Here is a 17,493-nt window from a genome sequence, read left to right as displayed (position 1 = left end):
TCTCTCTCTTTCTCTCTGTTCCAGTCTTACTCTCTCTCTTTCTCTCTGTTCCAGTCTTACTCTCTCTCTTTCTCTCTGTTCCAGTCTTACTCTCTCTCTGTTCGCCTATCTTTTTCTCTCTGTTTGACTCTCTTTTTTGTCTCTCCGTTCTTTCTCTCCCTTCGTATCTCTCTTTCTCACTGTCTTTCTCTTCCCCCGTCTCTCCTCCCTCCCTTTCTCTCTCTCTTCCTCTGTATTTTACTGACCTGTTTGAGAATATCTGTCTTTCTCTCTCGCTCACACACGCACTCTCTTTTTATGCAACAACAGTCCTTCATCTACTTCCACCGAATTCATTAACAGCTGTTTCATTAGAGAATGAGTTGCTTTTATTTGATTCCGTCTCAAAAGACACATCTGCTTTGTTGGCATATTTGCCATTCAATCCAAACTTCTTTTTTTTTCACTCGCTTTTGTCTTTTCTGTGTCAAAATTGCAAACCTTTTTTATTGAAGCTAAGATGGGGGATGGTAGTATGCAAATTTCTTTCTCTTCCGAAAAATATCTGACATGTTTCTTGGATTTTAAGTTGGGCTTGAATAGCATTTAAAAATAATGTAGTCACATCCAAACAACTGTGAAAATGAAAACATTTTCAATTATGATCGAGGAATAACTCATTTGATTGAAAAAAAATATCTCCATTACAAAAACATTTTTTTTTTCTGTTAAAGGAAAGATTTCATCTAGAAAAACAAATTCTGAACACTTTTGCGTCATGTCGTTTGCCCCAAAGTTATTATTTCCACGGTTGTAAATGTTACATTTTTAAATTAGAAAAAAAAAGGTACTTCTACAGTATCTTACCCAGGAAATAAGGTTCTTGTATCGTGAAGTACCAATATGAAAAACAAAAAGATTCTTATCTGTGACGTACATCTCTATATAAATAAAATGAACTCTTTTCCCGTCTGATTTTGACCTTAATAGGATTAAAAATCAAGATATTTCATGCAAATATAATATGCACAAACGGCAGAACAATATCTGAGGTGTGTTATAGGCTTATTATTTCTCAAATTCCTCGATAATCTTAGATTTCTATACTTTTTCTGCTGAGAAGTCACGGCCAAAATCGGTTAAGATCAATGGAAGTGGTAAAATATTTTCTCTCTAATAAATTCCTCCTCCCCCTGCCACCACTTAACACCGTTTGGGGATCGTTCACAAGGAACAGTTGAGAAGAGAACACCGGTTTGGCTTCGTAGTTCTTTCATGTGAAGTTATTTAAAATCACTAAACTAAGCTGCAGTGCTCTGTGGTGTAGTGGTTAGCGTGCTGGACAATTCACATTATATTTTCACGTTCGCGCCGACCTACCATAGTGTTTTTTTTTTTTTTTTCCTAAACAACTGGAATGGACTTTTCTTGGTGGCCGAACTGTTAACGTTGCAGATGTTTTTTTTTTCACACTTTATTTTCCTACTTTTACTCATGACTCCGGGTTTGATCCTTCCTACTTACCTACCATAACATTTTTTAAAACTCCCCCCCCCCCGTCCTGGAAACAAACACTCGGGCAACGCCGGGTACCCCCGCTAGTAAGTTAATAAAATCGAAAATTGTGTAATATATTCGAGTAGTATAACATTCATATAAAAAAATCCGGTGCTTCTCCACTATAGCACTCTGATGAAAAACAAACACACTCTTACCTGTGACATACCGAAAATTTAGCACAACAGAAAATTATGGTAATAATTTTAAATATTTGTTGTACATAACCCGCTGTAGGTAAGGAATTTTTTCCCACATACGTGCTGTAAATTTCCTGTCCAATGAAGGTACAATTATTCCATACATATGTTGGGTAATACCCGTCCTAGGGTAGGTAAAATATTCTTTTGCTCAAGATGGCAAATGATACATAAACATAAAAAGAACTTCCTCTATTCTAAAAATAACAGGTGTGTTCAAAAATTTTCTCATTGTCCTATACGGTCGCGAGCAACGTCGGGTGGCCTTGCTAGTGGAAAATAACTGCTAATTGTTCATCAACTACAGAATAGTTTTCATTCAACCCTTTCTTTATATTCGTCTTGTATCTTGCAATAATCAACAATTCACTTTGGGTTAAGAAAAAAAAAGTGTAAATAAAAATTAAACAGTAAGATTTCACTACATTCCGAGCAACGCCGGGTAGGGACAGCTATTTCCTTTTTAATCCTTCCCCCCCCCCCCCCGACAAATGAGGGATTAGACTTAGTAATTCATTCCCATCTGCCCGTTCATTTGGCTTACAATAACCATACTTTGGGGTTTTTTTTTTTTTTTTTTTTTTTTTAAATTTTGCACAAACATTAGTCATGGTAAAAGTAAATCTTTGCCAGAACGGATTTTCCAGTATAACTCAGATTGCCCCCTAAGGGCCATTATAGAGGCAAAATTGTCCCCAAATCGTTCGCCTGTCTGTTCGTTTCTTTGCACTTTTCTCAATAATCACACCTTGGAAATTTTGCACAAACATTAGTCATGATGAAAGTAAATTTTTCACTCGTGGAGGGGGACTCCACATGCTGAGCTTTTTTTTTTTTTATGAAACAACCTTGTATCAGATTTTGAAAATGCATGAAAATGTCCACGTGAACAATCTCTGTGTACGAAAAAAATAGTAAACTTGTTTGTCTGTATCAACGATTTCTCTTGATCTTCTATGTAACGCCACCTTAGATGTACATGGGGATTAGTCTAGGCATTTAGTATACAATCATTGTATGCTTCTAGATGAAAAGTAACATTTTCATTTAAATGTGAAATAATAATGACGGTGTTGTATGTCTTACAAAATGTCTTCCCGGTGTACACGTGGCTGGCGACGATGTTAGTAGAACCAATTAAGACAATATGGATTCGAGCGAGGTTAAATATTACAATCGGAGAAAGTGAGTCAAACTAATATTTTGTTTTCTCACAGCATAAAACAAACATGAACTGAAGTGAAAAAAAAAAAAATTCCTGAGGCTTTCGATCACCTGTGCCTGGCTGTACTTTATAGCATTACTAACAGGGTTACCTGATGTTGCTCCGGATTATTAAAACCAGAAAGAAGTTAAAAAAATTTCACATCTTTATAATTAAATTCTACATTTCCCAATCCGTTTTACTATACTTCTCTCTTCCTTCTTCCCCGTTTTTACACACCCCTCTCCCTCCTTCAGTCAGCCCAGTCCTCTCTATTGCAGGTAATGTCATTCACTTCGCCTTTATATAATAGATAACATTGAAAAATGCAGGTGCAACCGATCTCCAAATAAAACCTTGCCCAGTTGACCTCCAAAGAATTAATTTTTCTTTCTTTCTGGTGGATTTCTCTGACCGTTCATGGTGATCTGCTCTAACACTAGCTGGCGATGACGGATCTTTTCTATTCGGGCTATTTACTTTTTTTTTTTTTATGTTTATCGATACATGGATTTAATTCTGTTTTTGTTTTGTAAATTAGTTTATTCCCACTCCTGGAGCGTGTCGGTTTCCATCTTTACCTAACTTCTAGTTATAAGATGTAGCCTTCTTACCACGATCAAAGTGTAGTATCTGTTCTGATGCTGCACTTCAATTTTTTGTTCTCAGTGGAGGAGAAATCTTTTACGACTGAGATAATTTTAATTTTTGTTCCTTGCTCCACATTGAGAAAACGACCCTGGTGTCTAACTCTGTTCTCGTGTGGAGGCATTGTAAATAGGAACATCTAGCGCTTTATAGCTAATATGAAGAAAATTATTTGAAATTTCGTAGGACGAAAAAAAGCCAAAAAACCTCTACTTCGTATTTGCATGAGTAACTATTTTGAGTTCACGCATTGTTTTTTTACTGACGAACAGAAACGATTTAGAAATAGTAATTATTTTGGAATTAATGTTAAATAACCTTTGACAACTTTTTTCTTTTTTGCGGATTCTAAAAAAAGAACAAAAAAACAAAAATTATCACTAAAAACGTATTTATGTAAAGTTTTTTAAAATATGCTAAAACTCCTATTCAGTTAAAATTAATATTCTTTAGATTAACACGACATTCAAACTCAAGTATTACCATTATAAAAACCACTACGTTAGTAATGTCTACTCTTCCTATTTTATTTATTGGTCAACAATCACGTTTCTATTTGCGGTTGGACAACATATTTTTAATAGTATATAGATGGGAGAGGGGGTAAAGTTTATAATGACTTAAAAAGAATAAAAGCTCACTCCTCTGCAAAGACTGATAAGATTATATCACCGACCCTACCCTACCCCGCCCCAACTGTGGACCGAGTATGAGAGGCGAGATTGTGCACTATTCGCCTTTGAGGCCAAATGACTCAGCAACTGGCGAGAATTATTGAAGTTGCTAGCCACCCGCTCGTCGAGTCCTACCCATCAGGACAACACGTTGTGGTCGCTTATCTCTAAATCCTGTAGGGTAAGCAAATCAGCACATCACAGCTGCTACTGCATTTCAAAATAGCTGGCTGCCCCATCCCACCACAAGTCAATCTAGTCAGACAACTTGTGAGTGTGTGTGTGTGTGTGTGTGTGTGTATGCGCACAAGCCGCTTTCTGAAATTCCCAAACAACGACGTAAATAACCCAGTGCTTGCATTTTAGTGCAACGTAACAACGAACTAATTCCTCCTCCCTCTCCTCCGCTTATTATCATGCCTCTTTTGGCAGCTTTGGTTTGAATCAATAATTTTCTTTTTTTTTTTTTTTTTTTTTTCTTTTTTTTAACATTTAAAATTTTAATTAAATTCTGGCGTTGCTCAGTTTTTTTTTTTTTTTGTTTTTTAATCGTATACTTTCAAGTTTCTTTAGTATTTTTAAACTGATAAATACTGAACAGCTAAGACCCATAGATACGAAATCAAATAACATGTTAATTAAGTGGCGAATGCAAGGAGGGACTTATTTTCTGAAGTGTAAGAAAGAAAGGGTTTATATGAAGTACTCTCTCTCTCTCTCTCTCTCTCTCTCTCTCTCTCTGCTTTCTGACTGTTTTTTCTTTTTTCTTTCCCTCTCTGCGTTCCCTCTTTCCCTGTGCTCTCTCTCCATTTTATCTCTCTCTCTCTCTCTGCGTTCTGTGTGTATCTCTCTCTATCTCTCTCTCTCTCTCTCTCTGCGTTCTGTGTGTGTGTCTGTCTCTGCATTTTGTCTCTGTCTCTTTTCCCCTTCCTTCTCTCTCTCTCTCTCTGTTATGTAAAGTTTTTATCTCCTCATTTTCACTGAATTATTGAATATAAAGATATCCCCCCTCCACATTTCTTTCTTTCACACACACATATTCTATGACTGTTTCAATAATACAATAGTTGAATTGTATTTATGAAGTTGTCTTTCATCAAGAAAATAGTTTTACCTTTGATCGTAAATACATAAATACCTTTCATGTAAACAAACGTTTTTAAAATAATTCAATATTTTGTTTGTTTTTAGTTTTTATGAATGTTTTTCTTTGTTTTCATCACAAGATTGTTTATTCTGCCAAATGACATGAAAAAAAATGTTTTTATAGCACAATAACATTTGTATTCAGACTATAAACCTTTTGATATCATAACATACTAACTTTCCATTATTGGTGTTACCTCGGATTAAACAATATATTAATATCACCAAAAAAAAAAGGGGGGGGGATCGCCAAAATGAAAACTGGACTTAAGATGTTCAGTCTGATCTGCTTTGTCCAACAGTTTAGTTATGTAATAAAGCTAAGTCTTAAATGTAATGTTATGCGATTTGGAACTTAGAGATTCGGGGTCACTTCCATTGTCTTCCCTGAAGACAACGTAAAATGTAGCAGCAAATAATGAGAATATACACTAGAAAGAACAGTTGGGAATAAGTCATGCACCATCCACAATGACTATGCAATTCCTACACAGGGATCTACGGACAAATTTATCTTTAGTTGACCTTTGACAACTAAATATTTTCGCTTACTAGCCAAACTCATATGATTTTTAGAATATGACATCTTCGTTTTATGACGAATATGTACATCATAATTTTTTTTTGTATTTTAATAAGTGTAATTTTTGTTTAAAAAAAATGTATATTGTTTTGTTAAACCTTTTATTGTTTAAATAATTTTACTTTGCTCGTTTTATTTAAAAAAAAAAGTTGAAAAGATATTTTTCACTCAGTAGTGAGCTTTGCAAGATTGTCAGTGAAAGAAATACAATCACCAAAAGATATGCGTTTCATTATTTCTAGTCGCCATTTTGAAAAATCACTCGCAAACGCGACTGTTTCAGTCGCAATGTAGAGCCCTGCTACAGCTATTTACCTAGCATAGTGATTATGGGATAAGAGAAGGTAGCAACCATAGTTAGTGTCTCTAACGATACTGACTTAAATAGATCTGAGAGAAAGAAGATAACAGAATACGAATTTTGTATACAACATAAAAAGAAATTGGAATCATAGGCAGATTTTTATCATCCCAGTATCAGACAATGCAAAGGAGGAAAAGGAGGGGGGGAACGTGATGTATTTGCTATTGTGTCCATCGCCAAACTGAAAGTGGCGAAGGTTTAAATTAAGGCTAGTCAATGGAAAAGAAGGGATGACTTTCGAAAATATCGGTGAAAAAAAGCGCCCCCCCCCCCCGCCTCATTGTAGAAAGGTGCCAAGTTGAGGGTGATGGAATTAATGTTTTCAGCCGATTTTTCATTATTTTTTGCCCGAAGGGTCGTGCTTTAAAACGATACTGATTTCGTGAAAAATCTGTCATCTCTGTCAAAAATTTTAGGCAGACATATGTACAAACAAACATACATACATTTAAACAGATAGGTGAGATTTATATAATAGATTCCATGGACAGGGAGTACAGCTTATATAGTGTTGCAACAAAATCCAACATTTGACAAAAAGAAAATGGAATAAAAAGTTGAATATCAAGATTCAACATTTTTTTATGTATATGCTGCTGGCAGACAACCATCTCAAAGAATGAGTCTGGCGCTATGGCCACAATGGGCTTTTCTATAGTAGCAAACGCCTTGACAATGGCAGTCTTCAGATTCAACCTTGGTATGGGTGTGCTTATTAGTCTTGAATACACTCCAGAAGAAATAGTCGAGAGGGTTGCAGTTTGGTTGGGTGGGCGGTCACAAGTCTTGCGACTTGTGCTGAACTGTCTCTGCCGTGTGTGTAGGAGCAGATTCATTTTTTTTTTTTTTTTTCAATTTTCACCCCCAAACAAGGCACAGTGCCACTTTGAAGTAGGGGGTTACTATCGGGGACATAAGATGCAGGAGTATTATGAAGGGAGATGAGTAGCAATATGTCTGTTCACATTACATTTGAACTTCTGCATGTCAGTACAGCTGGGAAAGCAGAATTCTGGAAGGGAGTTCCAAAGTCTAGCAGTTCTGGGGAAGAAACTATTGGAGTAGAAGGCTTTCTTACACCTAGGGATCTCTACTGTGAAGGGGCGGGATTTAGCTGCTTGTTGGAGGTGTTCATGTCGAGGGGGGTACAAGTGCTTGTAGTTCGTCAGAGCAGTCACCATTAAAGTACTTGTAGAGCAGGCAGAGGGATACAACATTTTGTTGATGGGACAGGCTGAAGCTTAGATGACAGTTCAGGACCTACCAGGTTGGCGACTCTTTTGAACTCTGTCCAGGAGTTGTGAGACAAGTAGCAGATGCAGCATCCGATGCTGGAAAATGGCGAGTTGTCCAGCAGTGATATTGTCTATGCAGGACTTGCACACACTCTTCAGCACATTTTGGTATTTTGTTTTTTTTTTTTTTCAAATGTTGTTTTGTACAGATTTTGTTTCAACTGGAAATTAGAAATCAATATTATTTTTAGTCAGATTGCATCCATGGAAATCCTGATGGCCTTCTAATCCCGTGAATGTTAATTTAAAACCCCAAAGCTTTTGTCGAACATTTAATGAGCTCTCCTCTCCTTTTTATGTTCTCTTGTATTTTTTTTAATTTTTTTTTCTACATAGGATCACCACTTATCAAGGCCAAGAGGCCACTTCAGAATAAGGGTTAAAGAGTGTACAGTAGGAATTGGACAATATATTAATCGTTAATAATGGAAATTTGGTAAATTTGTTAACTTATATGGAACGACTCATCAAAAACTTGTTTACGTTAGACTTGAAGACAACCGTATTGTAGTCAGCAGGAAAACGGAAAACAATTCCATAGGCGTGCAGTTCTAAGAAAGAAGCTTTGCTCATGGAATCTATGTTTAGGTTTAGGCACAAAGAGTGGGGAAAACTAGTGATAGTGTTTTCAGCTAGACGGGTGTTTCTTGTGAAAGTTTGGCGAGGGGGGACCATAGATTGGAGCTCAGCCAAGCACTTTCCATGAAAATAACGATAAAGCAAACTCGCAACATCTCTTCTGCGAGAAAGAGGTTGCAGGGAAGAGAAAAGGACATCCTCTACGAGACTACGAAGTCTATTTTGAACTCTATCAAGGCAGGGTAAGTGCTTTCTAGCAGCTCCTGCCCATATGTGGCAACAGTACTCCATCCTTGGACGTACCTGGCTCTTATATAGATAGAGATTTTCTGTTATCGAAATTAATGTGTATTATATAAAAGTGAAAATTGTATGTTTGCCAAAAACTTTTGGCACACGCAACCAACACTGGCAAAATTGGTATCGTTTGAAAGGTCACTCTTGGCTGACAAATATTCAAAAATTGGCCAAAAAGATTAATATTTTGACCATCAACAGGGCTGTTTTTTACAAGGTGTCAGTTTTTGTGTCAACATTTTTGCAAAGTCGTCATACGCTTTGCAATGACTAAGCTTATTTCAAACGCCGGCGATGTCGTATGTGTTGAGTGCGGGGTCTAAGCAGTTGGCTTCTTTTTTTTTTTTTTTTTTTTTTTTTTTTTTTTTTTTTTTTTCAATATCCTTACTACACCATCTCTTCACATCCAGGCAACGCCGGGTACCCACACTAGTGTGGATTAAAATTCATCTTCATTTTTATTTAACAGTTTAAGAAAATTGTCTATTTCAATTTTGAACAGTTTCCTTATTGAATGCTGATGAGGTTTTAATGTTGCGAGTCATGATTGTAGGGTAAAATGTCGGTCATAAGAATTCTAGGAGTTATAGTGAAACTTTATACCTTTCGTTTCTGCAACCTTGACATGAGTCTTCAATAGCCACAAGTTGTGATCAAAGTGGCTCCTCATTGTTTTGTAATAAAATGTAGTGTTAAAACAGACATTGTAGTGTTAAGACCTCCTCTAATAAAAATATCCAAAAAAAGTTTTTGTTGGTTAGTTAAAGACAAAAAAATTTGCAGATTTTTGTTTCTATGCCATTTTAAGTATCAGAAGTTTAAAAAAAAATTTCTGTCCATTCTGACTGATTGATCAACTCCAAAAATTGCTTGTGAATAAAAGCATAGTTTTTTTTTTTTATTAACGAGGACGGGGATATTTTTAACATTAGTAAATGAAGGTGTTTCTGCTGTTGTACGAATCAAACTTCTGAGCCCACAAAGACCATGTGTCAGGATTGTGTGGTTTGCATGAAGTCCTTGTTAGTCTTAGCTATTCATTTTATGTGCAAGATTTCAAGTTTCTCCCTTCAAAAGCAGCAAAGCATAGTAGTTGCTTATAAAGTCCAGAAAAGCTTGACCCATAACACGCATTTAGAACTGATAGTAATCAGCACTTTTATCCGTTGCGTTATAGGTCACACACAGCTAACACATTCTTACCTCCTAAACGGAGAAACTCAACCCCAATGTATTCCCTGTCAAGCACCACTTACTGTAAAAGATCTAACTGAATGCATAGATCTTTTACAAATCAGGAAAAAACACTACAAAGAAATAGATCTTCAAAAAAATCTTCAAAAAGAACTCTACCGGAAAAATCTTATCTTACATCAAAGAAATCGGACTCTTCCAAAAAATATAACCCCAAAAAACCTTATATTCTGCAAAAACAATCTGCCTTTTCCCACTTTTCCACCCTCTTATTTTCGCCTTCTCTTTCTATCTCCCCCACTTACTGACTGGTTTTCAAACTTAAAATGCACCAATCAATAATACTGTAACCCTTTTCCCCCTCCCATTGCAAAACCCAATCATATTCTGTAAAGCCGAGAACAAAAATGACAAAATCCACTATAAAACAAACAAACCAAAAACTACAAACTAACGATTGAAAATACAAGGAGCTTGAAGAATAAAAATCTCATATAAAATAACTGGATACAACATCGAATACTATTCCCAAAATAACTGGATTCGGCATTAAATAACCCACAAAGGGTTGATATGCCGTTAAACAAAACAAATTGAATAATACAAATTCTCAATCCTCATCTTCAGTTTAACGTTTATTTTTATACTGGCATGTATTGGATGACTTTTAGAAATTGACTTCCAAACTAACGTCTTGATTTTTTTTTTTCTGAAATCTGTTCTTATTCCCATCTTTAGATCCCGAAAAATTCTCAAACATTTATTTTATTTTTGTAATGAAATTTCTAATATTGTATTTTTTTTTCTTTTCTTTTGTAGCTATGGAAAAATTCAGAATGTAAAGTTTCATCCGAAAAAAGAAAATGACCTTGGCATTACCGCAACCGTGGCTTTTATGGACATAAAATGCGCCTCTAAGGCTTATAGTTCTGAAAATAAATTAGAAAATGTTGTTTTACGGACAGAATACAGCGAGGGAGCTGTAACGGGGAGTGTTGTTACAAGACCTGTGGAGCCTGGATTGCCTACAACTGGAGCTCACAGGGGACAGTATCTACATGCGCGAGGACCATCTACTAGCTTCACAACGCGGACTAAAGGGTAAGTTGCCGCCAGAGCCACTGGTTATGAAGTGAGTTACTTCCTTCTTTAGGTGAACCAGATGAAAAAAGTCATAGGTTTGGTCTCTATGGCTGCCTTGTTGTCGGTCATTGTGTATCATTCAACTCATTGTCACTTTGAGAAATGAGGAAAATTAATAAATTGGAAGTTTCTTTTTTATCCTTGCTGACTTTTCATATTCGATTTTAATCACAGCATTTTTTTGATTCTTGGTTCTTAATTGTTCTTTTGAAGATTTGTCAGCATCAACGTTAATCAAATTTTTTACATTTTTTTTTCTTAAATAATTTTTTTAAATTTCTTGATTACTCTAGCATTATAATATAATTAAATAATTATTTAAATAATTATGCTAATGTTTAAAAAAAATTAAATTTTATTTTCATAGCCTGTTAAAAATTTTTTTTTTTTTCTTAAATTTCTATCAACGTTTCACTTCATACAATTGTTACTTCATTAGTAAAACTAAAACAATTTTATTTCTAGGTGTTGGCCGTATTTTAAACACAAAATCTTTTAAGAGTTTTTTCCCCCCCCCTCTCTCTTTTCTGTCCCCCTTGTCACATGACATTGACCTCTTTCTCTATCCCCCTCCCTCCCAAATCTTAGTGACGTTGCACTTCATTGTATTTGATTGTAAATTTTGTTTTGCTGTGGAATTGTTTGCTTGTAACCCTTTGTCTCCAATGGCATCTTCTCCTGTCTCCTAACCCTAATCCCACACAAATACACACCATTTTGGAATCTCTCTAAATTGATACACGTATGCAACATTGTGCTCTTTCGTATTTTCTTTCCTGTAAATTTGCACACAAACGAAAAAAAAAAAAAATGTCCTCATTTGGCATTTCAATAAGATTCAAGCCAAATTCCTTGCATTCTTTATTTTTCTTTGTTCTTTTTTAAATTTGAATTTTCTGCTGCCATTTTGTGACTTTGTGATTTTCTAGGTTTTATTTGAGATCCTTTAAAAAATATGTTCAGCTGTGTTTGTTAATGTTTTTGCTCACATTTTTTTTTTATTTTTGGAAGAATTTGGGTGCCCTCTCAAAAAAAAAAAAAAAAATTAAAAAGTAAAAAAAAAGAAAAAAAAAAAGAAAAAAAAAAGGAAAACATCCAACCAAATATCTCCTAACCTGGGAATCAGGTAAAGTAGCCCTGCCTTCTATTTTAGTCTGGATTTCCCTTGATTCCCTGCCGAATCTTAATTCGCTCCGAAATTAATCAGGATTAAAGAATTTCTCCACCGGCATATTAAATGGGATTATTACACTTGCTCGGCTCTTACGGTTACATTTTTAGCACACGAGCAAACCACAGACTCCACACGTGCTGATTCTGGAATATTATAATTGGATATTTACTCCTGTGATCGTCTTTTTATTGGATATATCATTTACCTATCAATGTTGTGGATGTGGAGTACGAAAATGGAATAAACCCGGATTGCACCTTTTTCCCCCGAAAATCTTTGGATTTTGTTTTATTTTTGTTTTTCTAAAACAAAGGAAATCTGAATCTACCATTTTAAGGATTGTTACAATAATCACGATTGGTCGGTTCTGGAATTTGATACAATGTGTGGATTTACTACTGTAGAGCTTATCGAGCACTCCTGGGAAATGTACCATTTAATAAAATCTGGGAATATTTACACATGAAGGTGGATACAATTGGTCGTGTACACATGCCCCGTCTCCAGCCGCCCATTGGCCCCATCGTTCTTCAAAGACGGTAAGTACGAACCAGGTACGGATAAAATGCCCGGTTGCATGACCATTTTTGAAAACCCGCAAACTCTTCTCCTGTTACATTTTCCCGTTAAAGTCAGCTGGACACTGGTTCGGCTTGAAACAGGAAAGAAAAATTATAAATGAAAATTTTTTTTAAATAATTTTTTTTCACTTCCCTTTTTCTATTTTAAGAATAACTACTTTTTCTATTTTAAGAATAACTACAAGTTTCTTCATTGTGTAAATATCTTTCCTCTTGTTTGTTCAATATGACCGCCTTGTTTTTGTGTTTCCCCTTTTCAAAACAAAATGAGAATTCAATAATGAACAGAAAAGATTTTTTTGCACTTTGCTCACCAAAAAACAAAACATTGACAGTTTTTTTTTTTTTTTTTTTTTTTTTTCAATTGTTTTATGATGGCCAGGATTTAAAAAATTTTTTTTTTTTTTTTTTTTTTTTTTTTACACTAAATTTGGTTCCTCTCAATATTTATGGGGAGTATGAGGAGGGTGTGTGTCAAGGTACCGGAATTTGAACCAGGAATTAACACCACATTTAATGACAGTTTTAAGTTTTAATATTAACATAGGCGTACACCAAAATTCTGTACTGAGCTACTTTTCATTTTTGTCTTAGAAGTGTTGTCTACAGATGATTTTATTTTTTTGTCTGGATTGTCAAGAAGAGCAGGTGTGTACTGATGATTTAGTGTTTACCTCTGAAACAATCCAAGACTTGTTAAGGCCTTCGAGGAAAGCTATCCAAATTAAAAGCATGAGAATGAATGTTGCTGACACCAAAGTAATGAGCAATGGTTGTAGTGTTGAAAAGCCATCAACAAAACGAAAGTTCCTCAGCAAAATTTGTGGAAAAAGAGTCGGGTGGAATTCAATTTGTTGTGCGATTTGTAAGCATTGGATACTCAAGAAGTGCAACGGAATTACACGTTGAGATATGATAACCCGTTTGTGTGTAAGAGGTGATAGATAATGGAAATGGATGAGAATCGGATGTGCAGAAAGTACATTTAGATTTTGAAGTTATTGAGCTTGTTGAGAAGTTTTGTTACCATGGTGATAGTATTGGACAACAGGGAGGAGCTATTGCTAGTGTGATTGCAAGAGTTCGAAGTAAATTCAGGGAACTTCTTGCATCACTAACCAACAGGGAAGTGTCTATCGGGCATATTTACAGTGTGATGTATGAAAGTGTAATCTGTCCAGTGAGAGTTGAGGATATATGTTGCATGAAGAGAAATAATGAGCATGATACGTGTAATGCAAGTCTCAAAAGAGAGGTTTAGTTCTGATGATCCCAGAAGTGTTAAATCTGGACGATATAGATGTCTGCAGAACAAGACTGTTGATGTGATCACATTGCAAGGATGGATGCAAGTTTTTAGGTTAGTGGATGTAGAACCGTTGCAGAGACAGTGGAAAACTAAAGAAAACAAGTGATGCGGATGCATTTGAAAATAAGGGAGATGAAGAGCTTGCCAGAAATAGGTTGGGAAATCAATTTCTAGAAATTGTCCAACACGTGCTGACAAACCAGGGTTAAACCGAGATGGACAATAGCATGAATGAACAAAAACTATTTAAAAAAAAAAACTATTGCTAAATGTCCCTGTAAGTTTCATCTCGCAGACCTTATAAATCTGACTGTAAATGGTAAAAAAGGGGGGGGGGGCAGGGTAAATTAATTTAATGCAGTAGCTAGGTGAAAATCCATCCAGGTGAGGAAGAGGGGAGATTAGATGATTGCATCAGTTAACAGTACAAAACAAAATATGTTAAGTTATGCAAAAACTCAACGTTTTATGGCTTTGATATCGAACATAAAAATAATTTTCATTTTAAAGACAATTTGATCAAAAAATTTGATATTTTGACCAATGTAGAATTTTTTTTTATTCTTGAAAGTTATTTATCGTAGTTATTGAACGGTAATTAATTTTTGCATGGTAAGTCAATCTAGTTTTCTATTTTTACCTTTTTTCTTTTTCGTTTTCTTTTCAATCGCATTCTGATTTAAAAAAAAATTCTATTGAAAAAATATTAAAAGTGGAGTTTGGATTTTAATATTTATTTTGCAAAACTTATATTTATAATTATTTTGTGTAACTTTTTGTAAATTTGCGTAATCTTTATTTTCATAATTATTTTGCATAACTTTTTGCATAATTATGTGTAACTTTTTTGCGTTACATGATTATTTTGCATAACTTTTTGCATAATTATGTGTAACTTTTTGTAAATTTGCGTAATCTTTATTTTTATAATTATTTTGCATAACTTTCTGCATAATTATGTGTAACTTTTTGTAAATTTGCGTAATCTTTATTTTCATTATTATTTTGCATAACTTTTTGCATAATTATGTGTAACTTTTTTGCGTTACATGATTATTTTGCATTACATTTTCCGTAATTATTTTCCGTAACATTTTTACATAATTATTTTGCATAACCTTTTTTACATAGTTTTTTTTCTTCTCTATTTTTTTTTTTTTTTTTTTCTCTTTTTTTTTCGGAATTTATGTAAATATATTTAATAAACCTGAAGACTGTTGTGCAGAATTGCCACAGTGAGTACCACTGCGCGATCGACAAAATAATCAGCTAGGTAACGTTAAAATCTAATTGAATTTATTGCGGAATAATTTACACACTAATACTATGTGGAAAATTTCACTCCATTATTCCCCTACTCCACCTATTGATACAAAATAGCAACTTGGCTTCAATTGATTGTATACAATAAAAATGTTTTTCGATATCAAATTTTTTTTAAGCTTGTTGTTGTACTTAGTTCTTTCGTTTACCACGTTTGATTACACCCTCGAATTGCTATTATGTTTTTTTTTTTTTTTTTTGCTTATTCAGGTACAATTAGTTTTTCTTTGTAGTTGAGTATACGATTGCCACGTCAAAATGGAATACGTGTACTAAATAAATAATGGTTCTTTAGAAATTCATTGTAACTAATTTCAGTCACAAGGTTAAGTCATATATCAGCATAGACGCACATCCACAGGAGCATACAGAAAGGGAATTAAAGAGAGGTTTACAATATAGGGACAAATGAACACAACTAGTTACACAAAATCCGGTCAGGAGAGAAAGAGGGAAGGTCTGGGTGGTGGTGGTGGTGGTGAACTGAGAGATAACTAGGCCTATGACAACAAGCATATTCTTTTTTCCTTGTTTTGATTCTCAGGTATATATCCATTGATATCTTATGTTTTTATGTAGAGTGATGTGGTTCTCGGTTGATTGCCTATCAGATATATAATCGAGAGTCAAAACAATGAAAAGAATATGCTGTTGTCATAGCCCTCGAGATAACTACAGAAAATAGAAAGAAAAATTGAATTTTTGTTTTGTAAAAAAAAATGTATCGAAAAAAATTTTAGTGTCCGTTTTGATGCCATTCATTTGCAATCTTGACAAATGCTGCTGCTGATGCTGATAGGTTTTATCGTGTGAAAGAAACTTTGAGCTGACAAATCGATAAACTGGAATCTCACCTGACACTGTTTAATTTTTAAATTTTTGTTTATTTTGTTCGGTTTTGTTATTCTTTCCACTTTTACCATGACCTCCTTTTATTTTTATCCTTTTTTTTTTTTTATCTGAATGGATGAAACTCTAACGCCATTAATAATCGCTGAATATCTTTACAAAAATGGACTCCTTTATCGCAAAAGGACTTTGCTATTCGTTATCACCTTTTCTTATTACGTTCCCTTTCATCAGCTGCATGGTGACTTGAGCTGTTTTTGTCGAGTATTACGTCAACATTATACCAAATATGACTATTTTCGTAGAATTAGTTCTTTATTCCTTCACATACAAAAAAAAAAAATTGCTAATAAAATACCCGTCCCAGAACGAGTAAAATGAATTTCCCGATCAGAAAAGTTTGACCTCATGTTTAGGATTGAATCCTACTAAACTTTGTCTAAAATTTTTATTCAAATTTTGTTCAAGATTCATAACATGTTTGGATTCTAGAACACCATTAAAATTTAAGGCTTCGCTTTAAGCCGTCTTAATTTAAAAAAAAAATTGAAATTGATTGAAAACTTGCTTAATTTATGTCTTCTGACTTTGGGTTAAATTCAATAAAAATCTGAAATATATAAATTTTCACGTGAAAATTTATATATGTCCATATTATATATCCTAAAAATCCTTTGAAATATTCGAAAGAAACATTTACTAAAATCGGAAGGATATGAATTTTTATAAAGGGTTTACCTCCTTTGCATAAACTAATTATAACCCACATTTGGCCCATTTATTAACAACTGTGTTCTAAAATTCATGATTGGTTAAATAGTTTGGGAGTGAATTCTATACATCCAAATATATAAACTAAGAGACTTTACTATATAGCTATAAATTCTCTTTTTTTTTTTTTTTTTTCAGGTTAACTTGATTTGCCTATGAGAGAGAGGGGGGGGGAGAATATCCTAAAATTGTAATTTTGTTTTCAAGAAATTATTGAGCTTTTTTACTTTTATTTTTTCTTTCTGAACTACGTAGCAGGGGAGGGGGTTAAAGGCTTTCAAAGTTGGTCTCATTTCTATTCCCCTTCCCATTGCTTTTTATTAGGTTCTTATTGTTGACTTGGGCAGCAGGAAAAAGTATGAGCTTATTCTTTGATGGGTTGAAATATTCTCATCTCTCCTCTCTACCATTCCTCTATCTCGAAAGTAAATCAGAACCCGGCCGATATTTGCATTGTTATTAGAATGCGGCTATTGCTCATACAATGCGCGTGTTTTTAGACTGTTTTTAGCCCATATGCTCTCTGGCTTTCCTGATGAACCGCCCCCTTATCAAATCTCCAATACTAACGTACTGTACACACAATAACCTTTATCCCCGAGTGGCTTCCGGGGCTTGATAAG

The 17,493-nt window shown here is 34.5% G+C and overlaps 1 protein-coding gene across 8 annotated transcripts in view; it reads left to right on the top strand.

Moving 5' to 3' along the window:
• The window catches only part of LOC145261031 (uncharacterized), a 233,596-nt gene that overhangs the window by 63,670 nt on the left and 152,433 nt on the right, over positions 1–17,493 (top strand). For 7 of the 8 annotated variants that reach the window (XM_080119170.1, XM_080119176.1, XM_080119173.1 and 4 more), the window contains exon 2: positions 10,540–10,821. In XM_080119170.1, the coding sequence (XP_079975296.1) occupies positions 10,540–10,821 (282 nt within the window). Of the gene's footprint in view, positions 1–10,539; positions 10,822–11,370; positions 12,577–17,493 lie in introns of those variants that run through there. The other variant, XM_080119177.1, reaches the window with a different exon arrangement.

Source organism: Euprymna scolopes, chromosome 37 (genome assembly GCF_053919585.1).
Source record: "Euprymna scolopes isolate OS-2025 chromosome 37, ASM5391958v1, whole genome shotgun sequence".
In the NCBI taxonomy this organism is placed as follows: Eukaryota; Metazoa; Mollusca; class Cephalopoda; order Sepiida; family Sepiolidae; genus Euprymna; species Euprymna scolopes.
This window is presented reverse-complemented; position numbering and strand designations above follow the sequence as displayed.